This window comes from Dromiciops gliroides, chromosome 5, assembly GCF_019393635.1.
Source record: "Dromiciops gliroides isolate mDroGli1 chromosome 5, mDroGli1.pri, whole genome shotgun sequence".
Classification (NCBI taxonomy): Eukaryota; Metazoa; Chordata; class Mammalia; order Microbiotheria; family Microbiotheriidae; genus Dromiciops; species Dromiciops gliroides.
In genome coordinates, this window is record NC_057865.1 from 272,139,901 (window position 1) to 272,163,747 (window position 23,847).

The following is a 23,847-nucleotide window of genomic DNA, read 5'->3' on the forward strand; positions in this document are numbered from 1 at the left end:
GACCCTGGGAAAGTCACTTTACCTAGCTACCTCAGTTTCTTCAGATGTTAAATGGGGATAATAATAGCACCTACCTCCCAGGGTTGTTGGGAGGATCAAATGAAGCAATATTTGCAAAGCTGTTTGCCAACCTGTAAATGCTATATAAATGCTGGCTACTATTAGCTGGGCAACAGTGTCAAAATGTTGCAGAGTAGAGAAAGAGAGAATTAAGAACTGGCAACTCATCATGACTCTCTGGAGAATTCACTTTTTTTCTGTGTGTGTGTGGGGCAATGGGAGTTAAGTGACTTGCCCAGGGTCATACAACTAGTAAGTGTCAAGTGTCTGAGGCCGGATTTGAACTCAAGTACTCCTGAATCCAGGGCCGGTGCTTTATCCATTGTGCCACCTAGCTGCCCCAAGAATTCACTTTTGTCTTTGCATACCTACCCTAACACAATTCCTTGCTGATGTAGGTGATTAAAAACATTTGTTCAATTAAATTGCATGTTATTCCTTACAAGTTTAAGAAAGTGAGGCAACGTGATAAAAAATACTGTTCAGCTTCAGAGAAAGAACTGATTAACTGAGAGGGCAGATTGAAGCATAGTGTTTCTTTTTCATTTTATTTTCTTGCCTTTTTGGGGGGAAGGGTGCTTAATATGGAAATGTTTTGCATGACTTCACATGTATAATGGTATCATATTACTTCCCTTCTCATGAGGTGGGGAGCACACCTCAAGGGACGGAAAGCATTTGGAATTCAAAATTTTAAAAAAATGAATGTTAAAAATAAATTTAATAAAAGTGAGGCAAAAAAATGGAAGCGTACCTTGTACAAAGTAGGCACTTAAAATGCTTGAATTGAATCTATATGAGTTCAGATTAAGATAGTACAATATTTGTATGTATTTGTAATAACATTACCACAGGCTTTAAAGTTTCCTCCTAACAAGGCTGTCAGGTGGCTAGTGAAAGTATTATTGACAGCTTTAACATCTTTAGGAAGGAAAGAAATAAGCATTTATTAATGCTCCTGCTATACAGAGGCACTGTGCCAAGTTTTTTACAAAAATTATTTCATTCGATCCTCACGACAACCCTAGAAGAAGGTAGGTGCTATTTTTATCCCCATTTAATATTTGAGGAAACTGAGGCAGACAGATGTGAAATGACTCATCTGGGGTCACACAAGGCGCTCTGTACCTAGGCTAGTCACTTAACCTCTGAGATATATATATATAGATAGATAGATAGATAGATAGATAGATAGATAGATAGATAGATATATATCTATCTATCTATATTTTTTTTTTGCGGGGCGTTGATGGTTAAGTGACTTGCCTAGAGTCACACAACAGCTATTAAATGTCAAGTGTCTGAGGTCGGATTTGAATTTAGGTCCTCCTGAATCCGGGGCCGGTGCTTTATCCACTGTGTCACCTAGCTGCCCCCACTCTGGGCATTTAAAAAAACGAACAAAAAACTCTTAAATTGCAGAGAAGGCATCAGTCTGCATTGAGAGAGGGAATTCTCTGTGATTCCACTCCAGAGAGCACTCCCGACTCTCGGGACTTTCTCTAGCATGCTCAGGAGACCTCTTCTCGGTGGATTTTCTCTCCAGCGTTTGCATTCTCAAACTAAGGTACTCTCTGCCCTTGTTGCCTTCCCCCATCTCGGACCCTCCATTTTAAGAAGCACTTCAGGGCGAGCGATGTTTTAATTCCCCTCCAGGTTGCAATGGACTCAGTACCGGGTTTAGGTACTTTCCCCTTTAAGAAGTCAAGTCCTTGAAGGCTGCGCTTGGCACAGTGCCTAAACTAGCACATAGTAAACATTTTAAACATGTCTTTTGATTTGATTTCACTATTCTACAGATTACTCTTAGTTTTTTGGCAACGAGGAAGTTGCAGATTCCGAATACACAGAGTAACAAATCAAATAAGGCAGATTCTGCCCGTAGCGGCCACGGAGGTCTTTTTTACAAACAGAAAAGCTGTCACGCCTGATTTATAGCTGTCGTCTTGCAGAAATGAATTTAGTGTCAGGGTGTCCGCTTGACATGCTGCGCAGAAAGCCGATTTACCCAATCAAAAGAAATGCAACTGGAGAAACTTTTCTAGAAACGTGAATCGTTTGCAAAGGACGCAAACTTTTTTTTTGAATTCTCAAGTAAAATTTAGTTTTTCAATAAAATCTATTTCCTTTCCTTCCTCCCCATCTCCCCCCTGCAAGATCAATTCCGGGAATGCTAACTGTTTCGGGACGCATCGCATAACCTAATCACATTTTCAAAAAATGAACACGGATGTATTTTTCTCTCCCACCTATTCATTGTAAAATACAAATGAAATTCAAGTCCTCCTAACAGATATGCATAGTCAAGCGAAATGAATTCCAGGCATGCACACTTTTCTGGCCAAATTAAATTTTACAAATGAACAGGAATGCGTTTTCTCTCCCACCAATCCTCCGTCCCAATACTTAACGCGAGTCCGCCCAGAAGCACTTTCGCGCAAGAAGGTAGAGGCGGTTTGCCCTTGGGGGGCGTGCGTGCACGTGCACGTGGGTGGATGGCTCTTGCTTCTCCCTAGCGCACGTGGGGCGTGCGGAAGCAAACTTTTCTTTTCCTGCCCGGGACTGAAAGGACGCCCCGCCGCGCGGCTGCCCCGGGGCGCGGCCGCAGCGGGTGACGTCACGCGGGCCGCAGGTCCCGCCCCCGCCTCCGCGGCTCCCCCTCCCCCGCCCGCCACGAGGCCGGCGGGTCCCGGGCGGCCCCGCCCCTCAGGCGGGGGCGGGCGGGCCGCGGCCGGGTCCTCCAAGCATCCCGGCATGCCAGTCGCTCGCTCGCACCAGCGAGAGCGGCTCTGCGGGGCGCCCGGGGCGTACGCGGGCGGCTGCGCGGGGACTGGGCCTCTCTAGCTCGCCCTCTCGTTCTCTCTTTAGCAACATGGCGGGCGTGGAGGCGGCCCGGGCGGCGGCCCCTGAGAGGCACCTGAACGGTGAGCTGGAGCCGGACGACAAGGACGACGGCGCGGCCGCCACGGCCGAGGAGACGGCCAAGAAGAAGCGCCGCAAGAAGAAGAAGGGCAAGGCCGGGGCCGCAGGTAAAGGGGCGGCCATGGGGCGAAAGGCCTCTCGGACCCCGGGGTCGCGGCCGGGCCGGGCCACCGCCTCAGCCCCGTGGAAGGGAAGCGGAGGCGCCCCGAGCCGGGAGGGTTTGGTCACCCGGGCCCCTCGGGGCCGGGGCCCGCCATGTCCCCTTGTCCTTGGCCGCCCCTCACCGCTCTCCCTGCACTCGGCGCGGCGGGGGCATCGGCCTCGCCGCGCCGGGCTGCTGGGACCCCCGCTGGGCTCCCGGGGGCCCCGCTTGTGAGCCCTCCCCCCGTGGCTGCCGAGCCTGGGACCCCTGTGTTGCCCCTCTCGGGACCCCAGCTCCTAGCCCCCTCCCCCCGGGCTCCCGGACCCCGCCGCCTCTCTCCGCCGCTGCTGGCGAGTTTTCCTGGGGTCCTTTGCAAAGGGCTTCGTTGTGGAGGAGGGTGAGGCCCGACTCCCTGGGGGGGGGGTTGTTCCCCCCCCCCTCCCCCACGGGCCTAAGGAAACGGCCTTCCTTCGGGTGTCCAGCGCTGGCCGACCCGGCCGCGTTGGGGGCAGGCGAATGAGGCTCGGCGGAGAAGCGGGAATCGGGGCGCTTGGGAGGTCTCAGCTAGCAGCCGGTTCAGTGGCCTTCTGGGGTGGGGCTCCTCCGGGGGCCCATTTTACAGATGGGGAAACCGAGGCAGACAGGGGTGAGCGACTGACAGACTCCGGCTGGTAAGTGTCATGAAGATGAGTCTTCCCGCTTCCAAGCCTAGCCGTCCTTTGCTTATGGACGGCCTTGGTGCCAGGGAGTCCGCTGAGCTGTGGGAAGGTAAATGGGACCCGACTGAAAGGGTGCAGGATCGTCTCTGTTCTTCATCTTTGTCGTCGGTGGGCAGAGACACAGTGAAAGTTTACAAAATTGTCCAAGGATTTTTTCCCCTCCGTCTTCTTATCAATCAGCAGACATTTGTTAAAACTCCTACAACGCTATGCTAAGGGCAGCAAAAGTGAAGGAGAAACGACCAAAAGTTTACAGAAATTCTGGAATAAATGAATTCATTTTTTCTTTCTTTGTCTGTAACGGTTAACAAATATTTTAGTAATGGATTTATTATATGTCAAGCACTGTGCTAGAGGCTGGAAAGGTAGAGTCACAACTGAAAGTTTACAGAAATCACCCAAGTTATTTTTTCTTCCTCTTTACCAAACAACAAGCTTTTCTTCAGTACCTGCTATGTGCAGCTCATGTCCTACCGTATTTATACCAGAAGCTTTTCCACCATCTGGCTGCCATCCTCCTTTTCCCACAAGCTTTTCTCTCTCCCAGTGTGTCGTCTTTGTATTTATCATGTCTGTACCTGGTTACTTGCTTTCTCTCCTAATGGAATGTGAGCTTCTTGAGGGCTGGAACTGTTTTCACTTTCTTCCTTGTCCCCAAGTGCTTTTGGAATATGCCCCTCCCAACTTCCCTTTCCTAATAGATTTGTAGGCTCCTTGTGTGGAAGGGATCATTGCTTCTTTGTTTTGGGAGCTCTAGAACTTAATGTAGTGCCTGGCACATAGGAGGCCCTTCATGAATGCTTATGAAAGGTGGACTGCCAGTTTCTGTGTGAGTTGATGACAGTCCCTTCTCTGAGGGATGCTGCCATCTTTCAGGATAACCAGAGTGGAGGATGGATTGGGAAATGAATATTTATTATGATGGGTAGGTGGATAGCTGAAAAGGTTATCTCGTGCATCCCTTGATTTTACAGGTGAGCAGCCTGGCCCAGGGAGGGGAAGTGACCTGTCTGGGGTCCAAGCCTATTCCCCATCTCTCAGGCTTTCTGCTCTGGATTTTTGAACATGAAGCCCAGGAGTAGTTGTGGAGTAATAGGTGAGGGATGTAAAGTGCTTGAAATATTTCCTACAGATGTGGGGACTGCAGAACAGGACATTTCAGCCTTCTGTCCAAGGTCACACCATGAAGTTCCAGGAGAGGCAACCACCAAAACCATGAAGAAGGTGGCACAGCCTAGGAACCTGCCACCATGTAATGGTGGCCTTAATTTTCTTGGACACCAGGTACGGTCTCTGCCACTTACTTTGTGACTGTGGGCTGGTCACTTTATCTCCTCAGGTCTGTGAAATGGATAGCATAGCACCACCTCATAGAGATTTTGTGCAGACCACTTGAGCTTATGTGTTAAAGCACTAAGGTAAAAGTTGGCACTTGTTTCAGTAACTTAGAAAAATCATTTCAGTGATTAGCAAGATAGGATTAAGAGGTTGGTTGCCTCATTGCTGTTTCAGGCAGAAGTGAACTGTTGTCCCTCCAAAACCAGCTTCCTTGCTCTTTGCTCTCAAAGACTAACCCTTCTTTTAGTACCTGAAAACTTTGGAGTGATGTAATATGTTCCTGTCCTTCTGGTTACCTCCTGTACACATCAAGTCAGTTATCAAATCTCTTCTCATGTCTTTCTGTTCCCAGTGTGTCTCTAGTCTAAACCATCTTTTCCCTGTGCTGGAATTGTTAGAAGAAATTCCTGATTCTGTTAGCATTTTCTCTCACCTTTCATTTATCTTACACACTACCTGGATAGCTCTCATCAGAAGTCTCTCTTGACCCTTTCCATTGATAAGACTGGGAAATTGTTCCTTTTTTTTTTTCTCCCATTAAGGTCACCTCTCCAAAGAAAAGCAACTTGATTTAGGTAGTTTTTTTATTTTTTCCTTTGTGGGGCAATGAGGGTTAAGTGACTTACCCAGGTTCACACAGCTAGTAAGTGTCAAGTGTCTGAGGCCAGATTTGAACTTGGGTCCTCCTGAATCCAGGGCTGGTGCTTTTTCCACTTCTCCACCTAGCTGCCCCAGGTTTTTTTTTTTTTTTAAAGAGAAATATAAAGTGTTTAATTTGATTTTACATGAAGAATGGAGCATAAACCTTTTCTCTGTCAGGACAGCAAATACTCATTTCTTGTCACTTCCACCCATCTTATGTAAATTCAATTGAATAGTTTATTAAACTTTTTCTACTCACTACCCCTTTTTGCCTGAGAAATTTTTACTCCATCCAGGGCACATAGGAATATAAAATAGGCAGACATAATCTTTGACTGTTGCCAGATTTTTTTGTTACATGACCCCATATGGGGTCAAGACCCAAAGATTAAGAAGCTTTGGTTTATTGAATGAGAAATGGGAGAGAAACGGATGAGGAATGTATGTTCTTTAAGGACAGGGATTGTTTCATTTTTTTCTTAATTCCCCAGACAGTGCATTGACTGGTTTGTTGTGAGAAAGAAAAGAAAGTGAGATAGCATTCCTGTAAGTAGAAAGGCAGATATATCAGAGGCCATTTTGTTCTGTGCCCTTCTTTTTGTGGATTTCAGGGTCTTTGAAATTCAGGCAAGCCAATTAACCTGTGACTCCAATTAAAGCACAATTTAGCCAGTGTTGGGAATTTGGTCTTTCTTGGTTTAAAGATAAAATCCATAAACTTCAACCTCAAATTTAAGTCTTCTACGATATGACTCCAATTTGTTTTTCCCAGCTTATCTCCTGGTCAAGAGTATATCTTCCTTATTTGCTCTTTCCCTTTTCCAAACAATTATGTTGTTACACATCTTTTTTTTTTTTTTTTTAGTGAGGCAATTGGGGTTAAGTGACTTGCCCAGGGTCACACAGCTAGTAAGTGTTAAGTGTCTGAGGCTGGATTTGAACTCAGGTACTCCTGACTCCAGGGCCAGTGCTCTATCCACTGCACCACCTAGCTGCCCTGTTACACATCTTTTTATATATTTTGTTCTGTCTCTTTAGATCGATTTAGTCTGTGAAGAAACCATATTTCATGCTTTTATGAATTAGTTTCTTCAACTGTAAAGTGAGGAAATTGATTAGTGATCTCTAAGGTTCTTTCCAGCTCTAAATTTGTGATCTCAAACAGCATGCACTCACTGTTACAATTTCTTAGAACATTGAGGTTTTCCCCTTTACCTCTTGACATTTTAATACACATTAGCTCTTATTGTTGCTGTAATTATTTATGTGTGTTATGTTTCCCAGGTAGGCTGTGAGCTCTTTGAGGGAAGGGAATTAAAAAAAAATGTATTTACAGTGTCTTGCTCTCATAAGTAAGCCCTTAGTGAAGTTCTGGTGAATGCCTGATGATAGACTGTTCTCTCCTATTTCTCCTGTTCGTTGGGTTTGGTGTTCTGGCTCTTTCTCTTTTTAATTGGGTTGCTTAAAACTCTCTGTGACTCAATCAGTTACATAGACATGATATACTCTCATCCATCTCACAAGATTGTGAGGTAAGCATTCACAGGCAAATTTATGAAATGTGTCTTATTTTTGTGAAACTTTCTCCTGGAATCCTTTTTGATCTTTTCCCATGTTGGTAATGAGTTGTCTCCCCTTAGACACGGCACTTTTTGCATTAATATAATACACTCTGATTTTCTCTTGGAGTTATTTGGTTCTTTCTCTAAATTGCTATGCCATTACCTCCTCAAGGCATGGCAATAACCTGAATATGGCCTGGTATTATATTAAATGTTATTACCTCAGGAACAAGTTAATTAAGAGAGGCTCAGAGGCACCTCCCTAGGTTGGCCAGAGTGAAGACTTTTTTTTTAGCCTAAAATGCTAAGACTCAGTGGGTTTGTGATCTGGGTCAGTGGGGAGAATATGGAATCACAGATTCTTGAAGTAATAAGGGCCAGCTATTTGTTCTTTAGCTTTTCTTTCACACAGAATTTCTTGAGTTGAAAGAGACCTTAGATCATCAGTCCATTTGGTCCCAGAACAGTGGTGTTCTTGAATTAAATCATGGCATTATAGATAAATCCATCAATCAATATTCCTTGAACATGCTGTGTACCAGGCACTCTGCTTGGTTCTGGGGACAGAAACAAAATATGAAATGATTCCTGCTTTCAAGAATTTATAAAGACATGGAGAATGTGCAAGATAAGTACAAAGTAGGGAGGTCAATTGGGGAGGGAGCGGGATTCCAAAAGGCCTATGGTGGAAGGTGGTGTTTGAAGTGGGGCATGCCATGAGGTGGTTGTGAGAAGGGGCTTCATTCCAGGGAACAGAGAGAAGGCCAGTTTGGCTGTGGAGTGCTGGAAGGGGAATAATGAATATCTAACAAGGCTGGAAAGATAGGTTGGAGTTGGGTTGTGAAGGTGTTTCATAGAGCTGGAGCAGTTGGGAGTGCTTGGAGTTTATGACTAGGAGAAGGGGAATATCAGGAGTAGGTTGGCTGCTCTGGGGAGGGACTGAAGTGGGGAGAATTGAGGAAGGAAAAACTTTTAGTGGGTGCCATTGCAGTAGTCCAGCAGAGGGTGATAAGGGTCTGCACTAGAGCATTGGCTCTGTGAGTGGGGAGGACACATACACAGAAGATGTGGAAATAGAAATCAAAAGATCAGACAGCTCATCGAATATGTGAGATAAGGGAAAATGAGGAATTGAGGTGGTGAACCTGGAGATTGGAAGCCTGGTGGTGCCATCATCATCATCATCATTTGTGGGCACTGAGGGTTAAGTGACCTGCCCAGGGTCACACAGCTATTAAGGGTTAAGTGTCTGAGGCCGGACTTGAACTTGGGTCCTTCTGAATCCAGGGCCAGTGTTTAATCCACTGTGCCACCTAGCTGCCTGCCCGAGTGCGGAGCCGGGGCCCCCCCCCCCTCGTCCTTAACAGACATAGTTAAGTTAGGTAGAGGGGAGGGTTTGGGGGAAAGCAGAACGGGTTAGGTTTTGGACATGATGTGTTTGAGATATTTGTGGGACATCTACTGTAAGGTTCAATAAGCATTTGGTGATGTGAGACTCCAGAGAGAGACTCAGGTTGGTGTGTAGATTTGAGTGTTCTGCATCTAGAGAACCATGAGGTTACCAAAGAGAGTGTAGAGAGAGAAAAGGGCTCAGGACAGAACCTCTGTGTTTCAGAGGTCATTTTGTCCAACCTCTTTTTTATGATGTGGGAACAGAAGCCCAGGGAGATTGAGTGACTTGCCTAATGGCACAGAAATAATAAGTGACTGAGGTGGGATTTGAATTCAGACCTTGTGGCTTCACTGTGCGTGGCACATCTGCAGCCTCCTGCAAGCATGTAGGCGTAGTTTGAAAACCTTTTTTAGTGATAGGAAACTTTTTAATTCTCCATTTTTGCATAGCTATCATTATGGGAAGTTTTTCTTTGAGTTGAAGACTGACTGAAACTTGTACTCATTGTTCCTAGATGTTACTATTTCTGAAGTTAAACAGTAAATCTAATTTATTTCCCATTTATTAGCACTTCACATTCTGGAAAGGAGATTCTTGGATTCTTTCCCCACTTCCAGGCTAAATGTGCTTTGTAGGTTCTCTGACAACCCTCCAATATCCATGTTCCAGTTGGCCATTTATCCTTTTTTTTTTTTTTTTTTGGTGAGGCAATTGGGGTTAAGTGACTTGCCCAGGGTCACACAGTAAGTTTGCAAGCGTCTGAGGCCAGACTTTTGAACTCAGGTCCTCCTGATTCTAGGGCCAGTACTCTATCCACTGTGCCACCTAGCTGCCCCAGGCCATTTATCTTTAAAAGTAGGATGCTCCTGATGTAGTTTGACCAAGGCAGAGTATAGCAGGGATGTCACCTCACTTACTTTTTTACAAAGATCCTTTGCTTCTGTTCATGCAGCCTGACGCTGTTATGTCTTTTGGTTGCCCCATCACATTGTTCATTCTTACCAAGCTTTGGCCAGTCCCACACCTTTTTTTTTTAGTGAGGCAATTGGGGTTAAGTGACTTGCCCAGGGTCACAAAGCTAGTAAGTGTTAAGTGTCTGAGACCAGATTTGAACTCAGGTACTCCTGACTCCAGGGCTGGTGCTCTATCCACTGTGCCACCTAGCTGCCCCTCCACATCTTTTTTCAGATGAACTGTGATGTGGTCACTCTTTCTTTCCTCCTGTTTTCAACTTAGGCAGTTGATAAAAGTTGGACTTAATCTTTATCCTTTTTAAAATCCAAATAAGACTTGGTCCTCTTTGTTGCCTGAGTGCTTTTGTCATCCACAGTTTTGGCCAAGCCTCCCGATTTTGTGTCACTTGCCAATTGGGTGATCAATTACATCATAGAAAGGAATCCTAGAAGCCGGCCTCTGTGCTGGGCAGAGGGGATACAAATACAAGCAGAAGGAAAGACAGCTCTTGCCCTCAAGGAGCTTATATTCTGTTGGGGAAATATAATGCTTTAAAGAGTTGGGGGGGGGTGAGGAATAATGAAGACACCTATAAGGGAGGTGGTAGAGGGATGGGGAGGGGGTGGACTCTGGAATTGTGGGAAAGCTTTCCTCAGGTGAAGGCTGGAAGGCAGCTGGGCCAGTTTAGATGTACATGTAGCTAACGTGAGGATTTCCCCAAATGGAGGTTCTGGGAAGGAACTAAACAACCAGAGGTGGAAGGAGACTTCGGAGGAGGAGGTGGATAGACCAGGCCATTTATCTTGTAACTGAAATCATTGATAAAAATGTTGGCTAAAACAAGGCCAAAGAAGGATTTCTGAGGCACTCTGCTGTAGACCTCGTTCCAAGTTAACATTATATTCCAGTAACCGTGTATCATTTGCTTTCTTTCTATGCCATAAATGTTGTGAGGGCTGGAAACCTGCTTTAATATAATTTGGTCTGTCTCCTAGGTCCTAGCATAATGTTCTGTGAACAACTCTTTAAAATTATAATTTATTTTTTCAATTAGCAAAAATACAACTTTCTTAACACCCCCCCCCCAATTTAGAACAAGAAAAATCAAACCCTTTACAAAATGTATAGTCACAAAAAACAAATTTCCACACTGATCATGTAACAACACCCCCCAGCCCGGTTTTGTCTCATTTGGTAATCCAAGTCTTTCATTTCTATCAGGTGGTAAATAGCACCTTTTAACATTAGTTTATGGATTTGTGGTTGGTCATTATGCTGATAAGAATTCCTAATTCTTTCAGAGTCTTTACCAAATTGTTGTTTGTATAAACTGCTCCCTTGGTTCTATTCACTTCACTCTGCATCAGCTCATACAAGTCTTCCCGTGTTTCTCAAAAAACATCTCATCATTTCTTACAGCACAATAGTACTGCATTATATTTATATTCTATAACTTAATTCATCCATTCTCCACTTATGGGCACTCCTTCAAAGTCCCATTCTTTGCCACCTTAAAATGAGCTTATAAACATTTTCTGCATATGGAAGAGGCTGCTTTGCTAAGGACTAATCTACTCTTTCTAAACCAGGCCTTTCCCACCTCATCATTTCCCTGTTGAGTGAAATGTTCTGTACCCAGTTCTGTGCTCAAACACAAGTATTCCTTCCTTTGACCAGTTCAGATGAGAGAAGTTGAAGTGTTGGCTGCTCATCCACCTCCTTCTCCTTGTTATATAAAAGGCTACTTGTGCACCCTGATTATGAGATAAATCCTAACTCTTTCTCCTCAATGTGTTCCTTTCCCCCTTTCCAGTCTTAAGATCAAGACATACCAGATCACTCCCAGGCCTTGTCTAATCAGACTCCTTTGACTCCTGATCATAATAGGGTTCACAGGGGACATGAATATTCCATAATATTCTCCTATTAAACTGCATTTATTCCTTTATTTCTTCTTTTTTTTGGCAATGAGGGTTAAGTGACTTGCCCAGGATCACAGAGCTATAGTAAGTGTCATGTGTCTGAAGCAGCATTTGAACTCAGGTCCTCCTGAATCCAGGGCTGGTGCTTTATACACTGCTCCACCTAGCTTCTCCTTCTGTTAAGCCCTTTATATTCATTAATGGTCCATTTTTCAGCCTGTAGAATTATATTGTTTTGCTAAGCAAGGTTTTTTTGGCTTTAAGCCTATATCCTTTGTCTTCTGGAAAACTATTCCAAGCTTTCCACTCCTTTATCATGGTGGCTGCTAAATTGTTTGTGAGCCTGACTGTGGCTCCTCTTTTTCTGGCTGCTTACAGTATTTTTACTTTGACCAGGAAGCCCCGGTTTGACTATGGTGTTTTCTGAGTGTTTTCATTCTTCGGTTTCTTTCAGGAGGTTAACTGGTCAAGTCTTCCTGTTTCTACTTTGCCCTCTGGTTCTAAGCTATCTGGCCAGTGTTCTTGGAAAAGATTTCTTGAAATCTAATGTCAAGGCCCTTTTGGGGTCATAACATTAAGATAGCCCAAGAATTCTTAAATTTTTTCTTTATCTATTTTCCAGGTCAGTTTTTTTTGCTCAGAAATAACTTGTATGTTCTATTTTTTCACTCTTTTGACTTTGTTTTAATATTTCTTGTCTCATGGAATTATTGGCTTCTATTTAATCCATTCTAATTTTCAGAGAGTTTGTTGCTTGGATGCGGTTTTACTCCTTTGCCAAGCCGTCAAATCCCTTTCCAGTTCTTCCATAACTTTCGTTTCTTTTCCAATTTTGTCCTCAAGGGCTCTTATTTCATTTATAAAAAATATTTTTAACTCTTAAAAATCCCCAACCTCTTGCTTCATCTTTTCTAGGAATTCCAGTTGAGCCAGTGTCCAGGCTGTTTTTACTCTGAGGTTTTGCTTGTAAATGTTTTGGAGCCATTCTCTTCTTCTGGTTTTGTGTTTGTGTCTGGAGCTTCTCCTGCCGTAATAGCTCTTTATGGTAGGATTCTGTTTTTGTTTTGCTCTTCTAGACTTTGGACTTGATGTGAGGTTTGGCCTCTGCCATGCTGGTCTTGTTCCTGCTTTCTTGGGTGTTGTGTTATTCTAGGATCTCTGGCACGGAGAAGGAGCTCAAGCTTTCTTTCAGTGCTCTCAAAGTGTCTGATCCTGGACCAGGTCTGATTGCTGCCTCCTAGGCCTGAGCTCTGCAAGTGCCTCACTTGAGTTGGATCTGAGCAGCTGTAGAGGGCTGCTGGATTCAGCCCCGTCAGCCAGCTCTGTTGGTTCAGGCCGACAGGATTGTTTTGGTTTGGGATTCGTGCTGGTTCTTCTGCAGGCTGGGCTAGATGCTAGAACTGAGATGCTCTTGTGCTTCTGGGTTCTGAGCCACACCTCTACTTCTTACTTCTGAACTTCCTCCTTTGTTGGTGGAGAAAGTCCTCTCTACCTGGGAACATCACCCCAGCGTCTGTGACCTAGAACTGGAGAGCAGCTGACAAAGTTGCCATTGGTACCTGTCCCTTTTGTGGTGCCTTGGTAGGCATCTGACAGTGTCAGGGTATGGGTCCAGTATCTCCTTTTGCCCACATTCACATCTTTTCCCAGGGCATTGTAGTGCTACATGTGGGCAGTATGCTCCTAGCCTAATACTATCTCCATTGTCTGCAAATCTTTGTCTCCTTATGCTGACCATTTTGGATTTCCTCATCAGGATTCAGTCTGGTGCGTTTTCTAGGTCTCTGGAGTTGTTTGGGGGGTGGGGCTGGACCTCTCTGTTACTCCAACATTTTGGCTCTGCCACCTCCAGCATAGAGGTGATCCTTAATAAATATCTTTTGAGTTGAATTGTAAATGATCTGCTAGCATGCTCCTACCAATTCCTTTTAAGGCCCAGAACTGGCACCTCCTCCCTGACCAATCACCTTCACTGATCTTTCTGCGAACTTGTACGAATTTATCATTTTTAGCTACTCATTTGGGCCTTTATCATATGCTACTTTATATGGCTATTTAAATAGTTTTTATTTATTCTTTTTTTCCCTCTTGAGGGAAAGAAATGTCCCTGTGCTGTGTACATGGAAGATGGCAAATGTTTGTTGAATTGATTGTTATCTAATAGCTTGTCCCAACTGGGCTCTCCATCCAGCGGGGCTTCTCCCTCCCTAATTGATTGTCCCTCTCATCATCCAGCTCCTTCCTACTGACTCTGTCCCTGGAGACTGTCTTGGATCCTTTTCTCTCTCTGGCTTCCACGGCTTCCAAACCATCTCTATGCCAGATGACTTTTAGATCTAACTGTATTTTAGCCTATCTCCTGAGCCACAGTCCTCTATCAGAACTGCCTTTTGGACATTTCAAACTGGATGTCTCTTAGCTAACTCAGACTGTTCAAAAACAGAACTCATCAATTGCCTTTCTCTTCAAACTTACTCTTTGGAATTTTCCTGTTCCTGTTGAAGGTACCATCATTCTTCCAGTCTCTCGGGTTTACCAACCTTGGGGTATCATCTTTGACTCATCTTTCTTCCTCACCCTTTGCTTTTTGGCCTCATGTACCTCTTATTCCAATCTGTCCCCTCTCTACAGCTGCTAAAATAGTTTTCCTGAAGCATAGGTCATGATCCCCAGTACATTCTGACGACTCACTACTCTAGGGTAAAATACAAACCCCAGCTTGCCTCTCCAGCTCCTCTGTCTCCTCTGAGGTACAGCCACACTGCTTTAGGAGCTGAAGATGGTCTGTGATCCATTTTTCATTGCCATGCCTCTGCACTGGCAGTTGCTTTGCCTGGAATACTTCACCTCTACCTCTTGAAATTGCTTCTTCAGACCATCTTTCCTGGTCTGTCCCCTCCTCCTGTACTCCTGGCTACCAGTGCCTTCCCAACCAAGCACTGGTCTATACTGAAATGTCAATGTATATATTACATTAGAGAATGTAAGCTTTTTGAAAGGTGGGAATTGTTTGAGTTTTGTCTTTGTATTCCTAGCCCTTAACACAGTGCTTGGTGTATAGTAATCACTTAATAAATGTTGATTGATTGATTGATTGATTTTTTTTTTTTTTTGCTGAGGCAATTGGGGTTAAGTGACTTGCCCAGGGTCACACAGTAAGTGTCAAGTGTCTGAGGCCACATTTGAACTCAGGTCCTCCTGACTCCAGGGCCCGTGCTCTATCCACTGCATCACCTAGCTGCCCCTTTATTGATTTATTTTAAAGTATAATGTTACTAATGTTAATTTTTGACATTAAAAAACAATCCCACCAAATGTACCATATTTCTGATGTTTTGTTTTCCTGAACTTGAGAATGGGGTCTCTTTAAAAATTCATTCTCTAGAGGGCTTAGTAAGTGATTTTAAGCTGTTGTCAATGAAGTTTGATTTATACAACTTTATTTAACTGGCAGGACAACAGGAAACAGAGGGAGAATCGGGGACTTCAGTGGATGAGGTAGCCAAACAGCTGGAAAAACAGGTCCTGGAGGACAAAGAAAAAGAGGAAGATGATGAAGGTAGGGGGGTGTGTGTGTGTGTGTGTGTGTGTGTGTGTGTGTGTGTGTGTGTGTGTGTGTGTGTGAGTGAGAGTGAGAGAGAGGGGGGGGGAGGGATTGATTGATTGATTTCATGCAGTGTCTAAATAACTGGGAAGTGATGGGAGCCTTAGGGAAGCCTTTGTATGACTTGTTCAGAATGGGCTGGTATATATCAAGTGTTTTATAAACTTGAGAAGCCTATCTAAGTATCAGATCATCTAATTTGTAACCTGTGTGAGACGTCTCAGGGATGGGCATTGTAACAGTGACGAGAACATTCAGCCAGGAGTAGAAGGGTTTAGATCCCAGTTCTTCCATTTTTTAGCTATGTGACCATGGACATCCTGACCTTTTGGGCCTTGGGTTTTAACAGTAACTCATAGAGTTTGCCAAAGAAATGGAGATATTCGCCACTTAGAATCATAGACTTAGAATTGGAAGGGATTCTAGAGGTCATCTAGCTCAATTCTCTAACTTTGTAGATGAGGAAAGTGGAAATCAGAAAAACAAAGTGACTTGGCCAGAGGCGCACAGGTAGTGACCGGCAGAGCCAAGGCTTAAACTGGGGTCCCTGTGACTAGTACGGTGTAGTAGGTACAGAAACCAAACCAGGAGGACCTGTGTTCAGGTCCTGCCTCTGACTCCTGCTGTGACTTGGTGACCCTGAACAAGAGAGTTACCTTTCAGTGGTCTTGGCCACATTCTGCAATGCCTACTGGTGGAGCGATTTTCTTTACCCAGTGCCAGGGAAGTCACTGGTCCAACTCCTATTCCTCAATGTGTGTAAATCTATATTTATATGTTACCCAAAACCCAATTTTTAGTAGTCTTTTTATTTTACTTAATTCAGATGGATGATTGTGGGTAAAAAAGATGTTGAAACAAATTTTGCTGTTTGTTGACTTAAGATTGGACATTGAATGTACATTCAGATAAATGATACTTTAGTTAAAAGAGGAGTTGAAATATTAACATCGTAATGACATGGGGTACCCATAATTTAGTATTCAGAAAAGCAGATTAGAATACAACAAGTATTAAAACTAGAATATCAGAGGCCTAGGGCTGAAAAGAAGCTTATTCTACAGAAGAGGAAACTGAGGTCCAGAGGTTAGCAACTTGCCCAAGGCCACATAGCTAATAAGCATCAGCAGAATTTGAATCCAAATCCCTGAGTCCACACCCACACTCTTTCCATTAGGTTTATTTCCACATAATTTTGGAAAGGTAAAGGGGTGGTAGAGCAGCAGTTCTGTTGATATAACCCTAAAATGCTGTGTAAGCCCCTGATCTTGGTTCCTTGGAGCTCAGGTTTCCAAGGGCTGTGAGGTTGTGAGGAGTTGAGAGCTGGCTACTAGTATTAGTGTGGTCTTAGAAAAGAGGCAGTTCTCAGCAGCCTCCGTCTGGGAGGCAGAGATTATCTCCAGGCCTTGCTCATATCTTGAAACCTATCGCCACATTTGATTGATGCTACATGCCCGGCCCCCATCCTTTGCTACTGTAGGACTTTTGGACTATTGTTCAGCAAACATGTGGGGGCTGTGGGGAACACAAAAGAATGGCCAGGAATCCCATACCTGACTGGGGAAGAGAACAGCAGACTGACTAGATCTAATGTTTGTCTAACCACTTTAGGCCCAGCTTCTACTTCTTCCCTCTCATCATCCTTTCTCCGCCCCCCCCCACTCCTCCCCCTCCCCTCTAAGAGCCTTACCTCATATTACACAAAAAATTGAGGCCATTCACCATGAACTCCCTCTTCTCCGATCACTCCGATGCTTACTGGTATTACCTTCATATGATAAAGTGGCTTTACTCCTTACCAAGGCTATCTGTTCAAGTGACCCCATTCTCTCCCCTCCTCCAGCAGATTGCTCCCCCCCTCCACTGACTTAATCCCTACTACCTATAAATGTACCCATGTCTCCTTCATCCTGAACAAAACAGTCACTTGCTGTGTCTGCATCCTGATAATCATTCTGTATCTCTTCTGCCCCTTTTAGCAAAACCCCTTGAAAAGGGGTTTCTCACTTTCTTTTTCCTCTGTCTTCTTAACCCCTTACAATCTGACTTCTGACCTAATTTTTCCACTAAAACTTCTCTCTCCAAAGTCCCCCCCCCCTTTTTTTTTGGTGAGACAATTGGGGTTAAGTGACTTGCCCAGGGTCATACAGCTAGGAAGTGTCAAATGTCTGAGGCTGGATTTGAACTCAGGCCCTCCTGACTCTAGGGCCAGTGCTCTACCCACTGTACCACTTAGCTGCCCCCAAAGTTCCTAATGACCTAGTTACCAAATTCCTTTTCTCCATCCTCATTCTCCTTGGCCTCTCTGCAACCTTTAACACTGTTGATCACTCTCCCCTTCTTGATAATCTCTTCTCAAGGTTTTTGGGATGCCCACTCTCTCCTAGCTGACAATTCCTTCTTGTTCTCTTTTGCTGGTTCTTCATCTAGATCGCTATGTCTAAAGACATTTTTTTGGGGCAGGGCAATGAGGGTTAAATGACTTGCCCAGGGTCACACAACTAGTAAGTGTCAAGTGTCTGAGGTCAGATTTGAACTCAGGTCCTCCTGAATCCAGGGCCGGTGCTCTATCTACTGCGCCACCTAGCTGCCCCAGATCACTGTCTAACCAGAGGCATCTACAGGATTCTGTCTTGGGCCCTCTTCTCTTTTCCCTCCATACTCCTTCACTTGGTGATCTCACCAGTTCTCATGAATTGAATTACCATTTCTATGTTGATGGTTCTCAGAAGTACCCATCTTGCCCCAGACTCTCTGCTAACCTCCAGTCTTGCATCTCCAGCTGCCTTTTAGACATCTTAAATTCAACATGTCCAAAGCAGAATTCGTTATCTCTATCCCTAAACTGTCCCTATTACTGTAAAGAATGTCATGTCCCTTCCCAGTTCTGCAGACTCACAACCGAAGAATGATCCTGGATTCTTCACTCTCTCTCACACTTCACCCCCCCCCCCAACACTGCTTGCCTCCAGTGGCGTTATCCTCTTCTGCATAAACTCCAATAGCTTCCTGTCCCATCTAGGATCTAATACAGGATGACCTGTTTAGTGTTCAAAGCCCTTCATAACCTAGTGCCTGCCATGCTCTCTTTGAACCAGTGACACCAGCCTCCTGCGTGGTCCACAAACAAGACACTCCAGCTCTTCCCTCCAGGCATTTTATCAGGCTGTCCCCCATGACACACCTCTGCTCTAACTGCTGACCTCCTTGGCTTCCTTAAGACCCACCTGAAATCTGTTAAGGGGCCCCACGAACTTGTCTTTGGAGTTACCATGTTTTCAGGAGCAATGGACTCAGAGCATGCAGGAGGCCCTAAATGTGCCAAGGATGAAGCTCCCCTTGAGCTGACATTTGTTGTTGCACCCTAAGCTGGGCTCCCTGTTTGTCCTTGGGAGACAGGACAGGCACCAGCCAATCTGTGCAGGCTGGATAATGTTTGTGCAGATGAGAGGACCTTCCTTTCTTCATAGTTTAGCTGTTTGTTCCCTGTGGGGAGCGGTCTTGTCTTCCCACCTTTGCTGCACCATTCCTGCTAGTCCCTCTGTCCTGCTGTTATAAAAATGTAAACTTCTCTAAAGACACTTTCACCTAAGTCTTCTGAAGTTGTGATTGCCTGTTGTTCTACAGGAAGCCCTCCTCAGCTTCTCCCCCCTGTTCATTATTTACCATTTATCCTATTTGTAGCTTGCTTCTTGTCTCTCCCATCAGATTGTGAACTCCTTGAGGGCAGGGGCTGTTTTTTCATTTTTTCTGGTATCCCCAGCACTTAGCACAGTGCCTGGCACATAGAAGGCAACCAATAAGTGTTGATTGACTGATGGAAACTAATTTGGAGCAGTATTTTTTGTTGTTCAGAAACCCTGGGGCTAGTATGTGTAGTATTTGTGCTATCTTTTGGTAGCTATCTGTTAACAGACATTCCTTTCAGCACACTCCTTCAGAGAGATTCATGGCAGTATAGCATGTGGATGACTTGAATCCAAACTGAACCAGCTTCTTCTTAGCTGGAAAGTTTTTGAGCCCCAGGCTGGTGATCAGCAGGCTATCTTTTGTTTTTTAATAGTAATATATATTTTTTAATTAATAAAGTATTTTATTTTTTTCCGTTACGTAAAGATAGTTCTTAACTTTTGTTTATACAAGCTTTCCAATTTCAGATTTTTCTCCCTCCCTCCCCCCTCCCCTAGACAGCAGGTAATCTGATATAGGTTATATATATATATACACACACATAATAGCATTAATCCTATTTCTGCCTTAGTCATGTTATAAGAGAAAAAATCAGAGCAATGAAAAAACCTCAAAATAGAAAAAAACCCCAACAGCATCAAAAACAAAAGAAATAATATGGTTCATTCAGCATCTATACTCCGCAGTTCTTTTTTTTTTTTTTCTTGGATTTGGAGATCCTCTTCCATCACTAGTTCCCTGGAACTCTTCTGTACCATTGCATTGGTGAGAAGAATATAGTCCATCACAGTAGGTCAACACTCAATGTTGATGATACTGTGTACAATGTTCTTCTGGTTCTGCTCATCTCACTCATCATCAGCTCACGCAAGACCCTCCAGGTTTCTCTGAACTCCTGCTCATCATTTCTTACAGCACAATAGTATTCCATTGTATTCATATACCACAACTTGTCCAGCCATTCCCCAATTGATGGGCACCCCCTCAACTTCCAATTCCTTGCTACCACGAAAAGAGCAGCTATAAATATTTTTGTACATGTGGGTCCCTTTCCCCTTTCCATGATTTCTTTGGGAAAAAGACCCAAAAGTGGTATTGCTGGGTCAAAGGGTATGCACAGCTTTATCGCCCTTTGGGCATAATTCCAAATTGCTCTCCAGAATGGCTGGATCAGTTCACAGCTCCACCAACAATGGATTAGTGTTCCAATTTTCCCACAGCTTCTCCAACATTTATTATTTTCCTTTTTTGTCATTTTAGCCAATCCCAGCAGGCTATCTTAACTTTAGCTTGGTGATACAGAGCTGGTTATTAAAGAGAGTGATTCACCAAAGAGAAGTCCTGTAGAACTGAGATGAAACATATTTGTTTGGTAATAGTTTGAATCCTAAATCTTTTTTTTTTTTTTTTTTTGGTGAGGCAATTGGGGTTAAGTGACTTGCCCAGGGTCACACAGCTAGTAAGTGTTAAGTGTCTGAGGCTGGATTTGAACTCAGGTACTCCTGACTCCAGGGCCGGTACTCTATCCACTGCGCCATCTAGCTGCCCCTGAATCCTAAATCTATTAGGTTAATTTCTACAGATTTATGGAACTTTTCTGACTATTACATACTAAATCTGGTTATTAATCTTGATTCTTGACCTAACTTCCCAAGTCTTTGTTTTTTGAAGTATATGGTTTATTGCTCTTGATTCTGAAGTATAAGAAACATCAGATATTTTCCTCAGTTTACATGCAGGTACTATGTTATACTTCTTCCTGGCAAGTGCTGCCACAGGGGAGGGGTCCCTTCCGCATATATAAATGAGTTTTCACTGAATTCTTTTGCTAAGTATCAGATGTGTGAACCAAATTTGGATACTTGAATCTCTGTGGATATTGTGATTCCTTTACAGTACTGGGTCTTGTTTGTCTTATCCTCATTTAACTGTTATTTCCTTTACTTTGTGATTTAAATCTCTTCTCCCCCTCCCCCCCCCCTCCCTTTAGATGGAGATGGTGATGGAGATGGAGCAGCAGGAAAGAAGAAGAAGAAGAAGAAAAAGAAGAAAGGACGTGAGTTTCTAAGTTTAGTTTTATCTGATAAGACTTAAAATGGACAGTGCAGGAGTTTGGGCTGGTCTAGAAATCTTGAATAGTACAGCAGTGGACATAATTTCCTCAGGTGCATCTTAAAGCCTGTAAGATCACATACCTTCTTGTGTCTTGTGTGATTCTCATTTCCAGCCTCCCAGAAATCCTGCATTGCAGACCTCTTAAGTTTTGCCCACAGTAAAACTTAGTAAAAATAATAATTCTACAACATATCCTATTGTTGGTGTAATTTTTTCCTTAAAATAGAATTGACTTTTTTGCGTAAAAAAGATTTTAGGGAAGCAAAGTAATATAGTCTGGACAACAGTATCAGTTTTTTTACTGTGCCCCTCCCTCATCTGTAAAATAATATTTGAGCACATGTTCCTATCTGTGAATTTATAAATTATTGACTACTGTTGTGTAGTGATAAGTTATAAAACAAAAAGAAATAGGGGGCAGCTAGGTGGCGAAGTGGATAGAGCACCGGCCCTGGAGTCAGGAGTACCTGAGTTCAAATCCAGCCTCAGACACTTAACACTTACTAGCTGTGTGACCCTGGGCAAGTCACTTAACCCCAATTGCCTCACTAAAAAAAAAAAATAGAAAGTAAAGGGTATCCAAGATGAAATGTAATTTAAAAAAATGATTTCTTACCCTTTTTGCTCTCACTAAAATTAATAGTACTAAAACTACTAATATTAGTGAGAAGAATGTGATTGATTGTGCTTCATTCTTTTCAGTAATCTTTGGTTAACTGATATAGTGGGGGTTTTTTTTGTTTTTTGTTTTTTTTGTTTTTTTTGTTTTTGTTTTTCAGGGCAATGAGGGTTAGGTGACTTGTCCAGGGTCACACAGCTAGTAAGTGTCAAGTGGCTGAGGCCGGATTTGAACTCGGGTCCTACTGAATCCAGGGCCGGTGTTTTATCCACTGCGCCATCTAGCTACCTTGGTATAGTGTTTTAAAGGTCTAGTTCATACTTTTTAGGAGTAGGGTTTTTGCATTTTTCTTTTTTTTTTTTTTTTTTTGGATAATTTGGGTATCATTACATTTTCATCTTCACTAATAGAATTTGTTCTTGTTAAGTAATCAAAAAGTAATAAACTAGAACCTGGACCCAGGAGTCCCTGAGCCCAAATCCAGCCCCAGACATAAGACACCCATCCTGTTTGCCCCACAAAGTATAAGGATAAACAAACAATGAATGCTTTACAGATATCATCCCTTCATATTCAGTTCAGACCTGTGTCCTCTGTGGATTCCTTACTGAAAAAGTTCTTATGAGTTGGAAGTATTATCTTCTCATGTAAGAATGTAAACAGTTTAACCTTTTAATGTCCTTCATGATTTCTTTTTCCTGTTTACCTTTTTATGCTTCTCCAGGGTCTTGTATTTGAAAGTAAAATTTTCTATTCAGTTCAGGTCTTTTCATCATAAAGTCCTCTTTTTCATTGAAATCCCATTTTTGCCTCTGAAAGATTATAATCAGTTTTGCTGGGTATGGGATTCTTTCTTGGCTGTAGTCCCAGTTCCTGTGCCCTCTGGAATATCATATTCCATACCCTCTGGTCCTTTAATGTAGATGCTGCTAGATCTTGTTTTATCCTTACTGGAGCTCCACAGTATTTTAATTCCTTTTTTCTAGCTGCTTGCAATATTTTCTCCTTGATCTGGGAGCTCTGGAATTTGGCTATAATATTCCTGGAGGTTTTCCTTTTGGGATCTCTTTCAGGAGGTGATTGGTGGATTCTTTGAATTTCTATTTTACCTTCTGCTTCTAGCATATCAGGGCAATTTTCCCTTAAAATGTCTTGGAAGATGATGTCTAGGCTCTTATTTTGGTCCTAGTTTTCAGGTACTCCAATGATTTTCAAATTATCTCTCCTGGATTTATTTTCCAGGTCAGCTGTTTTTCCAAGGAGACATTTCACATTGCCCTCTATATTTTCATTCAGTTGGATTTGCTTTACTGTGTCTTGCTTGTTCATAAGGTCACTAGCTTCCATTTGTTCAGTCCTAATTCTTAGGCAGTTATTTTCTTCAGACAGCTTTTTTATCTCTTTTTCCATTTGACTTTTCAAGCTGCTGACTTTTTTCTCATGACTTTCTTGCATTGCTCTCATTTCTCTTTCCATTCTTTTCTCCCTCTCTCTAAATCTTCTATCTTCCATGGCCTGAGACCAGTTCATATTTTTTTGGAAGCTTTGGATGTAGGGGCCCTGAGGTTGTTTTTCTTCTTTTTTTGAGGGGCAGTGGGGGTTAAGTGACTTGCCCAGGGTCGCACAGGTATTAAGTCTCAAGTGTCTGAGGCTGGATTTGAACTCAGGTCGTCCTGAATCCAGGGCTGGTGCTTTATTCACTGTGCCACCTAGCTGCTCCCAGTTGTTATCTTCTTCTGAGGGTGCACCTTGGTCTTCCTTGTGGTTGAAGAAACTTTCTATGTCTCTAAACCTTGCTTGCTCATCTTGTTGTCTTTTATTTGACTTTTAACTCCCCACTGCGGGGCCTTGCTTCTAGGTTACACTACTGGTTTCTCCCCCCCCCCCCTCCCCTTTCAGAGGATCCCAGGTGTTTTGGTTTGAGGGAGGGCAGGTTTTTCTCTCCCCTGGCATGTTCTCTGGTCCCAAGATAACTTCAAGCCTACTTACTAAACATCCCACCAGCAAGGCTTTCTGTGGTACGGTTCTTAGCTTTGATGAGCCTGTGCCCCTCCCCCACCTGGCCCTCCCACTGCTCAGGATTTCTTCCTGGTTCCCTGCTGGGGAGGGACAGCTGAATTCCTTCTTAGGTCCTATTGACACCCCTGCACTTCCCCCTGCTAGCT

The 23,847-nt window shown here is 43.6% G+C and overlaps 1 protein-coding gene across 1 annotated transcript in view; it reads left to right on the plus strand.

Moving 5' to 3' along the window:
* The first annotated feature begins 2,838 nt into the window (after window positions 1-2,838).
* METAP2 (methionyl aminopeptidase 2) overlaps window positions 2,839-23,847 on the plus strand; it is a 36,809-nt gene continuing 15,800 nt past the window's right edge. Inside the window, exons 1-3 of the mRNA XM_043968883.1 lie at window positions 2,839-3,089; window positions 15,109-15,213; window positions 20,939-21,004. Coding sequence (XP_043824818.1) covers window positions 2,933-3,089; window positions 15,109-15,213; window positions 20,939-21,004 — 328 coding nt within the window. The 5' untranslated portion in view covers window positions 2,839-2,932. The remainder of the gene's footprint in view (window positions 3,090-15,108; window positions 15,214-20,938; window positions 21,005-23,847) is intronic.